Raw genomic sequence first — 14,341 nt, 5'->3', positions numbered from 1 at the left:
GGTTCCACCCACTGAGCTGAAAAATCCCATTACTCAGAGCGCTTGGCAGATGCGTATGTGACCAGCCTTGTGTGCAACCGGCACATCTGCCTCGCCTGCAAATCCTGCGCCGACGCAGGCAGCCACCTTTGAGTTGTCAGAGAAAATAATCCCCTTCCATCTCCCAAATTCGGCCCATGCTGGAGGAGCCAGTGAGGAGTTTTGAAGACTATTCCCCGGCCAGCTAACAGCAGCAGCTCAGGCGCTCGGGGATATCAGGGCTTTGGCACTGTGCAGCTCAGCCCGGTGCCAGCCAGCCCGGAGAGCACAGCCCCATGACAGGCAGCTCCATTTTTGTGGAAAAAAGGACAGTTTTCACCCAGCAGCATCCCCTCTGCAAGGATGGAGAGGGCAGGAGGCTCTTGCAGGTGCTTTACCTTCCTCTGACCTGGGTCTGGAGCAGCAATTTTTCTCCACCCTTGGCTAGCATGAGCTCCTCTGCTTGGACAGAAGGGGCTGCAGTGGGGATGCTCTTCCACCTCTGCATTTCTGCGGGTTTTCCAATGCTGTGTGAGCCCCCAAGAGCCCAATTTCCCACTGTGCTGGTGGTGTTTACAGATGCCAGGTTTCACAGGCTAGACACCAAAAAATCACCATGCTCCTTATCTCTTACTACTCCATTTCCATCCCTCTCTGGCACAAAGCAGGGATGTCCACGGCTGCGATGCCAGCAAAGCCATGTCCTGTAATGAGGATGCAGCCTCGCACAGGCTGTCAGACCGAGACAGTTTCAAAGGCAGGTTGAGATATTAAATGTCTCCTCGATAGCCCTGGCAAAACCTGCTTTCATGGAGGGAGATGCTTAAAAGACTTGCAGCAGCGAGAGGGAGTCTCTGACCGAATGAGAGGATTTTCACCTTTTGCGCAGCCAGAGGGTGGCACAGAGGATGAGTGAAAGCAAAAGGAAGATCAAAGCCGGACAAGAAGGTGCTCGATTGTCTCTCCATCCCTCCGTGACCTAAAACATCAGCCGGTTTCTGCTGCTGTAGATCAAATCTGGGGCAGAGCCCTTACCTGCAAGCCGTCCCACAGTGCGATGGGTGGCGGGCTGCCCCTGTCCCCATCGCACCCCACTGGAGGTGTGAGAGGTCCCGGTCCAGTCCTGGTGGTTTAATGCTAGTGAGTGACCTTGCCTCCTTCATGCCATTGCCTTGCAGTTCCTCCAGACGACCCCATCATTATGGGGGGACCCATCATCAGCCTGAGAGCGGGAGACCCCCTCAACCTGACCTGCCACGCAGACAACGCCAAGCCGGCTGCCTCCATCATCTGGATGCGGAATGGAGAAGTTATCAATGGAGCCACCTACTCCAAGGTGAGGCAGGACGGGGTGGGGATGTGCACTGTGCTCTTCCTTGCTTTGGGAAGGGCCTGGGCTCCCTCTCACAGCCCCAAAACAGCCAGGGCTGTGCCTTCAGTGCCAGAGCTGCCTCGCACCCCACATCACCCCGTGCAAAATCCAACAGTCAGGAAGATGTCACTGAAATAGGCTCTGCTTGGAATTTGGCTGGCTTTCTGTACCCTCACATAGCTTCTGAATTACCTGGCATCTCCCCCCAGGAATCCCACCTGGGTGTCATGCTCGTAGTGCTTAAGGAGAGGAGCCAGCACTGCCCTTGGCTGCAGCAGAAGCTCCGAGGCAGAAGTTTTTTTGCAGTGACATACGCCCCTGCCTCTAACTGCAGTTTTCCATGAAAAATTGTCAGGGTTGTTGGCATTTTTTAATTTAAATGGAAAGCCTTTATTGGGTCATAAAGGAAAACATCAAAGAGCAATCGGCAGTGTACTCGGAATGGGTACCCACATGTTCTCCTGTTTATCAAAGCCTGATGCTTGGTAAGTGCTAAAGATTCAGTAACACTTGACATTTCTAATGAAAATTTCTAAAGCACAAAATTCAAGGCACAAAATGGGTCAGTTTGCAGCCATTTGTAATGCAAGCAACTTCAAAGTTCAGAGTCAAAGGCATTCCTCTTGAGCTCCTGAAGATCTTTTTAATAAACATTTCACCCTCTGCTACCACTGGGAAGCCTCATCCCAGCTTGCTTGGAAGGGCAGAGGAGCCAAAGCATCCCCGTCCTCACCCCTGCTGCCCCACAGCGCCCGCGGACACCTCAGCTGAAGCTGAGCTGCCTCCTCGTAGCTGGTGGGGATGAACAGAATTGCCCCCATCACCCTGTGCGCTATGCAAGCGGCGGCGCTAATTAAAGCTAGAGACAGCTGACCTCACCCTCTCTTAATTCAAGCGAAATTAATTAAAATCCAGGCCATTGACATGCAGTTGTTTGTAACTTACTCCATCCACCCCAAGCCTTGCTCTGCACTGCAGGCTGTGCAGACCCGGCCCTGGGGAGCCAGCATTTCCCTTTCAGACCCCCAAGCAGTGGGTAGCAGAGACGGAAGGGTGTCTCCTCTTTGTTTTTCTTCAGAAGATTTTTTTGGAAGCCTTTTATAGCTTAGCTTTCAGGCAGCAGCTCCATCTCACGTGCCACACAGACGCTTCCATGGCATCTAGAGCAGCTGTCAGTGTGGTTTGGGTGGCGAGTCCTGCTCTGCAAGGACATCAGCCCCTTCTCCGGGGGCAGAGGTGGTGTTGGCTGATCGGGGATGTTGAACCCCAGTTTCTCCTGACTCACTGGAGATTTCCAGGAGGACCTTCCACAAATAATTCCCTGCCATGAGCAGGGAAGTGCAGCTGTAGGGCAGGGCACGCAAAGGTGGTCAGCCAGTGTGGGCTGCATCAGTGCTCATCGCCTCGAGCATCACCGCATCCACCCATGCATGCATGAGAAATCCCAGCTTGAGCACAGCAAGCATTTCTGAGACCTTTTCAACCTTGTCATGTTAAAAAAGAAAAAGACCCCACAGAAGAGCTAATGGGCAGTTTTAGCTATTTATGAAATGTGATGTTTTGATTTGGGACGTACAAGAAACCTCTCCCTTTTGAAGTTCCCTTTAAGTCTGGGCCTCAGTTTTATTCTGTTGATATTCTCTAATAAAATTAAAATCCAACCCAGACTTCATTAGATCCAGATATTCCAGTCAACCAAGAAGACATACTGCTCAGGTTACTGATTGCCTGAAACCATTTGCACTGAGTGATAATTCCTTTGTTTCTCTGAATTTCAAATCCACCAGCTGATTAATATGCAGCCCCACTGCAGTCACAGCCAGGCAGCACGGATTAGCCAGATCTGAATTAAAAACCCCAAACCCTCACCCTGCTCCCTCTTGAAGAGGACAGGAAATGGTGCCTATGGCTGTAGGGGGTATTGTAGGATCCTGCAGGGTTTGAAGATGAAACAGAGCTCTGGGGTGCTGTGGGGGTGAGTTCTGCACAGGCAGGACCCACAGTGCTCAGCCTGGGGTTCACAGCACCCTCAGCAGCAGAAGTGGGGCTGCTCTGCAGGGGAAGGACAGGCAGGGTGACAGCAAAGCAGGCAGCACCCTCACCACCAAAGACACAAGAAGAGTAGGTTTTTATGACCCTAATAGGGTCAGCCACAGTGCAGCAGTCACCAGAAAGCCCACAGAGATGAAGCAGGGCTGTAGCCAAGCCAGGAGATGAAGTCCACATCAGCACCCCCAAAACATGGCTTGAGCTAGAGCAGGAGATTAAATTCAGCTCCTAGACCTGTGGGTGGGATAGAGGCCCCAGATGAGGTTTGTCAGAATAATTAAGGTCTGTTGGGGCCCTCAGATCCCAAAGATCATGTTCTAATAGGTGTTGGTGCTGCGTCTGTCCAGCTTCTGAGCTGATGGTGTCAATTTGTCAGCACCATTCCTTGCCCACTGCCTGACAGAGGTGCAAACCTATAGCAAGAGGGCTACATCCAGCTGAGCCCAAGTGGTGAAAACATCAGTCTCACTGCTGTCTATTTATAATTCAATAAAGCACTTGCCTTACACGGTGAAGCGAAAACTTGGAGGATACAGACTTAAGGGAGAAAAACTGCTTGGAAAAGTCCAGAATCGGCTGGGTGTGTCCATGGGCATTTGCCATTATTATCAATGGCTGGGTGAAGTCATGTTTCTGGCATTTCTGGTCCCTGGAGGATGCTGATAAACCAGGGAGGGGTCAGAGAGTGATTAAAAGATTGAAAACCATGCAGCATCTTCAGAGGCTCAGAGGGCTTGGTCAGTCTGGTTTACCACAGACGAGGTGACAGGGTGATGTGATCACAGTCTATAAGGACTTAAATGAGGATTAGGACTTCACTGAGGATAAGGCAGGGCTCCTGCACCAGCAGATCAAAGCTGCCCACGATCCACCCCATGCTGCTGGCAGCGGCTGCCACCACTCACACATCCCTGCACAAAGTGGCTGGGAGCTGCAGCCCGATCAGCCCAGGCTGCTTCTGCACCTGCCTGGTGTAGGTGCAGCAGGTGACGGCAGGCTGGAGAGCGCGGTTGCCGTATCTGTCCCCTGGCTCCCTTTTTCCCAGGCCAGGGGTGGCATGCATGTCACCGGAGCTGCGGCTCTCAGGTCTAGGCACAGCAGGGCTGGAGGGAAGCAGATGGGAGTTAAGTGCCCAGTTCCCAGGGAAGCGCAGCAAAATGTGCCTGTGCAATTCCCCTAAGGGTTCTTGGCAGATTCCAGCTGGAGGAGCCATGATTGCAGACTGGCTGGTGAACTCATAACAGCAAGGCCTGGCTGTGTGTGTGACTCTTGACCAGGGGAAGGGGCCACTCTCCTGTTGGAAGCTCCTTTTTCCATCTCCCTGTCTCCCCTTGCAGACCCTTCTCCGTGATGGCAAGAGAGAGAGCATCATGAGCACCCTTTTCATCGCCCCCTCCGACATTGAGAACGGAGAGAGCATCGTCTGCCGCGCCACCAACAAAGCCATTCCCAGCGGGAAGGAGACCTCGGTCACCATTGACATCCAGCGTGAGTACCTGAGCCACCGCAGCCCCGTGTCACCCCAGCCTCCCCGCTGCCTCCACCGGGGCTGCCAAGCTGGGCGTTCCCCATCGCTGGGGTGTACTGGTGCAGAGAGGCATGAGGGCTCATCTCCCCTGAGCTCCCTGGGGCACCTGATGCACACAACACCCAGCTGCTTCCCAGCTTTTGCATCTTGTGCCCATCTCTTTGAGCCATGCATTGCCTGGCTGGCGTGCATTTCTTGGACAAATACGTGTTTCCAGGCTTGCAAGTTGTTCAGGGGTAAGTTTTTGTCTTGTTCTCCATCTAGATAGCACATTAGACACACCAAAGTGCTCCGTGGAAGCCCTCCCTCCTGTGACATACAGCTGGTGTCAGTCACCATCCAGCAGGGACAGGTGTGTGGGGAGCGATGTCACTTCTCTGTAAAACCATGAAGGAAAACCTTCCTTCCTCAAAAATTCACGTTTCACAGATCTCTCCCCTCCTCTGCAATAGCTGTTGCTTTCAGGCACATCCTGACCTCTCTCCAGCCGGGCTTCATTTGCACACACAATTCCTGCAGCTGTATTTACCAACAATTTGCAAATGCAGGGTGTTCAATATTAGCATGCCAGCTGCTTTCCAGAGTCCAATTAAAACTGCCTGAACAAACTCAAGCACAGCAGAAAATTCACCATTTAAGACTCCCAGCTTTTGCTGCCGGAAGATTAACAGGCTCTTGGGTCGCTCTATAGCATGTCCTGACAGAACCAGCCAGATAAAATGAGATAATAGCATGGGTTATTTCACAGCCAGCAAACAGTTACAATAGCTGGAGGTGCACGCACGTTCTCACAAACAACGCAAAGCCGGAGACATCATTACACCGTGCTGTACAGTACGGGGCAAGGGACGTGAGCTGCATCCCTGATCCTGATGGGATCTGCTCTGAAGAGAGAAAGACCAAATAAAGAGCACCGATTTCCACTCCGAGCCATTAAATACTTCATGCTGTGAAAGTAATAATAATAATATCCTATCCAGCTATTAAAAGTATGTTGTTCTTAATGGGGTCTAATGAGGATATCAATTTCCCAGGGCTGGATGGGTGATGGAGGGATAGAAAAATGCCAAGATGGATTAAGCAGCCTATACTCTGCAGAAGCACCCAGGCAGGGTTTGTGTCCTGTGCAGGTGTATGACTTGCTTGCACTCACGGCAGCAGGAACAGCCTGCTTCAGCTGATGCAAAGCACGAGTTTGGATCCCATCAGTCTCATGTGGGCACAGGACCTGCCTGCCAATCTTAGCCTCAGCAGCAGTGAGACAGCTGAGTCATAAATGCTATCCCCTTCCAAAAAAAAAAAAAAGAGAGAAAAGAAAAAAAGCAAGGGGAAAGAAACCACAAAAAAAAAAAAAGCCAGAGTCTGTAATGGAAACACTAAGCGACTCCAGCTGGAACATCTGTTCAATGTGATTTCTGTTCCACCAGCCACATCAAAGTCAGCCTCCTGTGAGTTACGCGCCGAACATCACAAGTGGGATTAAAATCATGTTTAATAGTTTGATATGCCATAAACTATTTATATTGCCAGAGCCCAGTGGCTCTATGGAAATTCACATCCAGCGTGCCAGGATGGGGAGGAGCAGGGTTATTGCTTATCCAAAGCCATTTGCTCCAAGCCTCTGCACATACACGTGTAGTTGCTCATTTTTACACCTTCGTTTCATGGCAGGAAGGGATTTGACCGCATCCATATTTTTGCAGGAGGTGGCAGTATGAGAACAGAAGTGGCAGGTCTGGGGAGCAGGGTGACAAGCAACCCGCAGGCCACCTCGCTCCGCTGGAGGTGCTGTGCTGGTCCTTGCAGCGTGGCAGCGTTTTGTTCCCATTTGTGCTTCCCATCGGGGAGTGTGAAAGCCCAGAGCTGAAGAGGCATCAGAGCCTGCTTCCAGCTCCTAATCCCTGCTCATTCGCAGCTTCCGGAGCCCACCCCAAAAAGGCTTTTCCGCCCCGCAGCGATGCCAGCCCTCATTTTGCAGGTGCTGAGTTAGGAGGCTTGCTGACGGCAACGCGCGGTACCTGCGCCAGCCAGCACTTGCATGCATGCTCTCCTCCAGCTCTGATTCCATCTCAAATTAATTACAAGAAGCCAGGCAGGAATTATAATTGTAAGCGCGTGGAATTACATCCTGATGAGTTACAATTTGTCTTTTTTTTTTCCCCTAACATACCCCCAAACACGCTCGCACACACAAACCCACGCTCTTTGCAGCACCGGCCGCCTCGTGGGGAAGCTCACCAGCCTTCCTGCAACGTTCAGAAGCCCAATCCCATTTGCAAAAGGGAAGATCAAAGACTTTAATTCATTTCCTTTGCTCTTTTTCTTTTTAATCTACATTTTTTATTTTGAGTGCAAGGAGGGAGCTGGGCTCATTTTAATACAAAGAGGCTCCTCTGTAAATCGAAGGCACAGCTACTAAACCATCAAACAATGGGGAAGCTACTAAAGAGAAGTGTGATTCATACTTAACAAAGGAAGGTGATTAGCTGTTGTTGTATAACAATGGGGAAGTGTCAGGATTCCTGCAAATGAATTAGGAGCGCACTATATATCTCTGGGCTGTTATGTTAGTGAAGCTCATTTATATTCCCAACTGCGCCCATCTTTATTGTCATTTGAATTGCACATTTTAAAATGAGATTAGGGTAAATTGAAAATACCTATAATTTCCCGTCATAATTTCCCATCAAAAAGGCAGGTGGCTCTGCTGGCGACAAAGCAGGGCTCTGGCTGTGTAAATAGCACGGGGCCAGCAGAGGTGGGGATGCAGCGGAGGAGGGGTGGCCGCACTTTGCAGCGTGGTACCCAGCGCTGCAGGCAGGATCTGCAGGGATGGGGATGGAGAGGAGAGGTGGCGGTCAAGCTGTTGTCACCTCTGGATGCCCAGAAAGAGCCTGTGCCTTCCAGCAAAGGTGCTGAGCTGGTTCCAGAGAGCCCCATCTCCCCAGCAAGACCCTGTCTTGTGTTTGGGGGAGGATGCTGGCAGAGGGAGCAGCAGCAGGGGAGCTTTCATCCCTGGCTGGACTTGATCTTAGAGGTCTTTTCCAACCTGAGTGGTTCTGTGGTTAAACACAGCAGAGCTGCTCAGGCTTGTGTTAGAGCTGTGGCTTCACGGCATCCGAGCAGCACGCTGACCATCATCGTGCCACCCCAGCTTGGTCAGGCTCCCCGTAAAGCAGCCCCTCGCTGCCGTTGTTTTCCCCTCGGGGGACAGGTGTCTGTGAAGCTGCAGCATGGGAGGGATGCTCCAGCTGGGAGAGACATCGCTGAGATATTTAGGAAGAGGAGAGAGGCAGCAGATAGCAGGTAGTTTAGAATGCATTTTCACATCCGCTGCATCAGACTCATACCTTAAGGACAGGGGAGCCCCTCAGCTCCGCTGCGCAGCCCCAAAGCAGCCTGCAGGGGTTGGTCCTTCAGCACCATTTCCACCTTCTGGAAAGCCTCTTGACAAGGCTGGAGAGGTTCCTCTAGCACTGCAGTGTCTAACGGTGGCCTGTAACAGGTGCCTCGGCAGACAGGAGAGCTCCGAGATGCCACCTGGAGATTTTTTCTTCCCTCAGATGAGGTCTCATTCTTCAAACCTAAAGCTGGATGTCCAGCACCTCCTCTGAGACATCATGAAAAATTAAAACCGCTCTGAATATTCTTATTATCCACCACAACACTGCACCCTTTTCTCTTCTCACTTGCTTCATCCGTTCTCTTCTAAATTTTGTTTGCTGCTAAAGCACTCAGATGCTTATCATGTGAAAGGAGAAGAGAAGCAGAGCAGCAGCCGAGAGAACCGAGAGGCCTGTGACACCAATAAGGACTTGGCAGAGATGATTAGGCTGATGAAAGAGCGGAAATGCCACTTTCAAGTTAGCGGGTAGACAAAAGATCGTCATTACGCAGCAAGATATTAAACGGGAACTTTTCAAAGCAGGCGAGTTTATTTCCTTAAACGGGAATCAGAGCCTGCGCTAATGGCTCTGAAGTGAGCTGCTGCGTCGAGCGGTGCGCGTGGCGTGGCAGCAGGGAAGGCGCTGGGCTGCGGCGAGCGGGAGAGCATCCTTGGTTGGAGGAGGGATCGGATGCTGCTTAGGAGCCAAAAACCAGCTCTGGCTGCTGTCTTGGTGGGAGGACAGCTCTCTAGCCCAAAGGGTTTTTATTCCCCATGCCTCTGTGGTGTCCAAGCCCCTGTGGGGCAGGCGTGGGGCCTGCAGGCTGCACCCAGATGTTGCAGATGTGCACCCAGGGCTCATGCTTTCTGTGCACAGCATCAGCCTGCAGCCAGCCTTACAAAGCCCTGAGCATTCAGTCATGGCACGAAGCAGCCTGAGAGCCTCTGCCATGCTCTCCCACGCCTGTCTTCTGCTTCCCAGGCTCAGGAGCCGTGGGCAGCACGGTAGCACGGGGCTGCTGCGCCGACCTCGGCTGGCGGTGTGACCTTGTCGCTGTCTCTTTGCAGACCCCCCCTTGGTGAACCTGTCCGTGGAGCCTCAGCCGGTCCTGGAGGACAACACCGTCAAGTTCCATTGCTCTGCCAAGGCCAACCCAGCCGTCACGCAGTACAGGTAAGGCGTCCTCCCTTCTTACTGTCACCGTGCATCCCCCTCCAGCCCTGCACAAAGCACAGCCTCGCCAGCGCTGCCCAGCTCCCCCCAGCTGTCCTCACCTTGCTGGTGCTCACAAGTGAGGAGGCTCCGGGTGCTCTGCGTGAGGTTGATGCACGCAGCAAGCCCTCGGTCAGGGATGCACGGGTGCTTTGGGCCGGATTTGGAGGCCTGGCACAGAGCTAGCGGAGCCATCTGTTCGGGGACATAATGAGCAAAACGTGCCGAGTGAAAAGTCTTTTATGGGGAAAATTGGAAAATTCCTTCTCTTTGTGCACACTCTTTTATGGTTTGAACAATACCGCTCCAGTGCCATCGCTGTGTAACCCTTAAGCAGCCACATGCAGCCCCAGCAGCATAGCACAGGGCACAGAAGGGGGCCATGGGCTGGAGCGGAGGTGCCTGGGCTGGAGCTGCAGGGGCTGGGCAGCAGCCGGGCACTGGTGAGGCAAGAAGGGGTGGAGGAAGAGGAGAACCCACAGGAGGTCGGGGCAGGAGAGGCTCTGTGCCTGCACCTGGTCGCTCCCAAGCAGCAGCCACCAAGGTTACGCAGGGCGTGATGAGCAGGGCTGTAAGTGTGGGGCTCGCTGTGCGGTGTCCCAGCACCTGCCTCGTTGGAGAGGGAAGCGGGGGGGCTGCCATCCCTCCTTGGGGGCCTGAGCCCTCCTGGAGACATCTCATGGTACACCAGGTCCCACCACAGCCCCTCTGGGCTCGCAGTTGGGTGCAGACACGCGCAGGCAGTCGGTGGTGTTTGTGCAACAGCCTCCGGTTTGTAATAACAGAGGAGGCACCTCCGGGGACAGGTTACCACGACCCGCCTCCTGTTAGGCTCGTACAGCTTAATTAGTACAATCGAGTTTGCTGGTAGGAACGATTCCTTCCGGCTGGATATCTGCTATCAGCACAACAAAGTCATAATTGCGTTCCTAGTTACACGGAGGAGTTATTAATTTCAGAAGTCAATTAATGTCATAGATACAAATAGCCCCGTTCCCATATTTACAGTTAGGAAGAAAAGAAGCGTGGCAGGCTAGGTGCATGTCCCACGTGGGCACAGGGGGGTCACAGCCCCGCGGAGCTGCTCGTGCCACCCGCAGCCCTCCCCGTGCCTTCCTCCCACCCCACGGCCCCATCCTTTCACCCTCCCTGGGCAGTGCTGATCCTGATGCCACAGGGACATCCGCCTTGCTGCAAAGCGCTTTGTCATTCCTTTCGTGGTGGACTTTTATAGCAAAGCTAATTGCACGTTTTTTTCGGGTTATGTTTTCTCATGAAAGGGATTTTTTTTTTTATATTTATGGAAAAAAAAAGAGGCATGAAAAATTCAAGCACTTTGGGGTTTTCATTTCTTAAGTTCCCTTAACATGTTAACATCACACAAGGCTTTTTCCCTACCACTGTGACAAGCAAACACGATTCAGCAGCACACGGCGGGGCTTCCTTCCATCTAATGGCTCTGATTGATCGGGGCGATTCATTTCCCTTCCCAAAGATCCCAGAGCTCTTCAGTAGCTATGTCAAGGCAGCAGACGTCTCAGCCCTGCAGCTCCGAGTGGGATATCCCAGCTGGAAAGATTCCGAGCTTCAGTTTAGGAACAGAGGTTGTCTGGAGCTGAAGCAGCAAGAAAGGGTCTCTGTAAATGCCAAGAATGTGCCTTAATTAAACAAAGCCGTGTCTCTGAAGCACACAGGGTGGCCCAAGTAAGCGAGCAGCCTCAGCAGCACCGTTGGGTGTAAAAGTCTGGTGTTGTGCACCTCAGGGAGCATCGCGTGGGCACAGGGATGCGGGAAGCCCTGAGGGCATCCCAGGGAGGACAGAGAGAGGAAAGCCTGCTGTTCCTGCACCAGGAGCTGCAAGGGTGGAAAGCGTGAGCCAGGATGAACTTACAGTGCCTTAAAAACAAAGATTAGAAAGTAGACTAGAAACAGAAAGCGTGGCATTTTTTCTCCCCAGGGAGAGACATGCTGATATATTTCCTATGGCTTCCCTCAGCCTCAGAAATATCAGATCGTGGTCGGCAGCCGACATTTATTTTTAATACCTCCCAATATGTTTGTCAGTAAACAGCTCTGAACACAAAGGAAAATGTCTAAACACCATAAATCCCCTTTTCTGGACATAAACCCACAGCCAGCTCCGTGGTGCTGTCTCTGCTATGAATATGCAAGCAAGCTGTCCCCCTGCTCTGCGTCTGCACGACACCATGACATTGTCGTGCAATGCCACTGCCACATCCCCCCGTCCGCAGGACACGGGGCTTTGTTCGTGCTTTCTCTTATATAATGTGTCACATACTCCTTTTTTTTTCAACACAAGGAAAAGCTGTTTAGAAATGAGTGATCTTTTCCCAGAGTCACAGTGGAAAGTTACAGAATATTCTGTTCTGGGAGGGGTTATTTCCCTTTTGTCAAGACTGACAGGTTTCTGTGAAACGTTTCCATTTGGCCTCAATGGCATTGTCCGATGGGAGGAAAAGCCAGAAGCCCTCTGCCATAAAATCTGCGGGCGTCTCAGCGCGTTGGGTGCTTCTGTGCAGGCAGGGCTGGGCTCTGCTTTCCAGAGACATGGCTCCTCAGCTCCTCTTAGCCCTGCCCTTGGACAGCAGCAGCTCCTGGACGAGGAGCATCCTTTCCCCCAGAGGGTTTTGGTGCAGGTGCCTTCACCTGCGGCGTCACCTGCGCTGTCACTCGCAGCCACTGTCACCAAAAGCAAGCCAGGCAAGGCTGGCGAGGCATCGCATGGGTGCACAAGCCGTGCTGAGCCTCAGGCTGTTTTTTTGTGGCCCAGGGATTATGCATCCCGCACCCGCGCGGTGGCAGGGCTGAGGGGCCTGGGCAGCACCTCCCCGGACCTGCCCCCATCCGTGGGGAGCAAGCCCCAAGGCCATCGGGGAATTCACTGACTTTCTTTTGCTGCAAGCAAACGGGCAAGAAAGGGAAGGCGAGAGAGAGTAATTAGCTGTCGCCGTTGTTCTGCCACCTGTGATGGCGGGTGAAATTAATGGAAAGCAACAGAAGTCAGGGCGACGTGAACCGACTCACAACCAGGCCTCCTCTTTGCTCACTTCAGATCTCTCTATTTGCCAATCTTCCCTTGGCTTTTGATGTCTGTTGTGTGTCTGTGGGGTGTTTTTTTTGCTGTTATTATTTATCACTTGCAGTAAGAAAGAGAATCTTTAAAGTGGCAGAAGAAAATGGGAAAGTTTAATATTGCAAGAGGCAGAGTCCCTCAGCCTTTTGGGCTCCTCTGATGATGATTATTTTTGCAGTGAGATGGGGAACTGCTACAGGCAGGGCAATAATAAATACCTCACTCTGGCGCATTGATACAGTGCTCTCATCCCCAAGGCTAGCAGAGACCTTTGCAAATAACGTTATCTTTGCAGTCACAGGGGGGACGGGACGTTTCGAGCCACCCTGCAGCACCAGCTACAGAGCTGGGCTGCAGGGCAATACCCAGGCATGGGGGTGAGGGACAGACAGACAAGCATGGACAGAAAGAGAGAGAGATTGAACATGCCATTTAAAAACACACACGCCTCTCCATAATTGCACGGGGCATGGCAGAAGATCCAGGCGACGCTGCAGCAGAAGCAGAGGTCAGGAGGAGCTCTTTATTTAAGAGACCCCCGAGGGAAGCTCCACCAGCTCCTCTTCCCCACCCCATAGCAGAAGCCAGGACCACATTCAGTGCAGTCCAAGCAACCTCCACCTGCACACGCTGGGCTGAAACCAAAGGTGCCAGCTGCCCAAAGGGGCGCAGACCTTTCTGCTGCAGCAGCGTGGGGAACACCAGCGCCTGGGTTTCCATTTCCCATGCCCCGGCTTGTGACAAGAGGGCGGGCAGGGAGCGATGTTTGTTTGTTCGCCCAGCGGGCTCCGCGCTGCAGAAAGGACATCCGTGTTTGGAAAACACTGCTTTATCTTTGAACCAACAGCACGCTGTCACTCATCAAATATTAATCTGAACTCAACTGCTTCTCAAGAGCTTTTCTTTAAAGGCAGTGGGGCTTGAACGCACCTGGTGGGAGGTGGTGTCCTGCCTTGCGCAAGGGAAAACAAAAAGATGTGCTTGCTGCGTTTGCAAAGGGGCAAGCAGGGAAAACATCCAGCTTCTGCAGCCCACCTCCAGCTCTGGCTGGGATGCAGGGTGGGAATTTCCCACCCAGGCCTCGGGGGGATGCAAGGATGAAGAGTCCGAGTACCTCCAGCAGATCTGGACTGGTCCCTTCCTGCAGGGACACACAGTGTCTTAATTCTGATCGCTCATTTAAAGAATGAGAACAAGTCTTGCAAACCCAGGCAAGCCTGCTTGTGAGCCCAGATGTTTGCCATGCATTTTGCTGTGCAGCAGTTTGTAGCTGCTTGCGACACCCCGCAGCCTGCGTGTTTGCAGTCAGACCCCATTCTGGGAGTCTTGCTGGCATTCACTTTTTGCCTTGGGAGAAGTCAGCAGCTGCTGGGAGCAGGGGGAAGGTGGTGCAGCCAGAAATCGGTGCAGAGGGTGCCCGTGCCAGGCATGCAGGGCTGCTCTGCTGAGGTCAGGGCAGTCCAGCCCCTGCTGCCTTCTGCTGGAGAGGTGCACAGGGAGCTGGCTGCCTGGAAGGAGGCATCTCTGAGGTCTGCTGTGTTGCAGCATGGGGGGCTGAGTGTTGTGCACTGTGCCTACATGCAGGTCTGTGAGCATCTTGGCTGCTGGTCTTGGGGAAAAAAGGGGCAGGCCTGCTGGATTTTGGGTAGATACGGAAAAATTATACCTGATATTGGTGAGCT

General features: G+C 52.6%; 1 protein-coding gene across 1 annotated transcript in view; it reads left to right on the top strand.

Annotated features, from left to right (window-relative positions):
- The window catches only part of KIRREL3 (kirre like nephrin family adhesion molecule 3), a 123,680-nt gene that overhangs the window by 74,170 nt on the left and 35,169 nt on the right, over positions 1-14,341 (top strand). Inside the window, exons 6-8 of the mRNA XM_035555597.2 lie at positions 1,197-1,354; positions 4,777-4,927; positions 9,421-9,526. Of these exons, the coding sequence (XP_035411490.2) occupies positions 1,197-1,354; positions 4,777-4,927; positions 9,421-9,526 (415 nt within the window). The remainder of the gene's footprint in view (positions 1-1,196; positions 1,355-4,776; positions 4,928-9,420; positions 9,527-14,341) is intronic.

This window comes from Cygnus atratus, chromosome 22 (genome assembly GCF_013377495.2).
Source record: "Cygnus atratus isolate AKBS03 ecotype Queensland, Australia chromosome 22, CAtr_DNAZoo_HiC_assembly, whole genome shotgun sequence".
Lineage (NCBI taxonomy): Eukaryota > Metazoa > Chordata > Aves > Anseriformes > Anatidae > Cygnus > Cygnus atratus.
The sequence above is the reverse complement of the archived record's forward strand: the minus strand, read 5'-3'. Positions and strand labels throughout refer to the sequence as shown.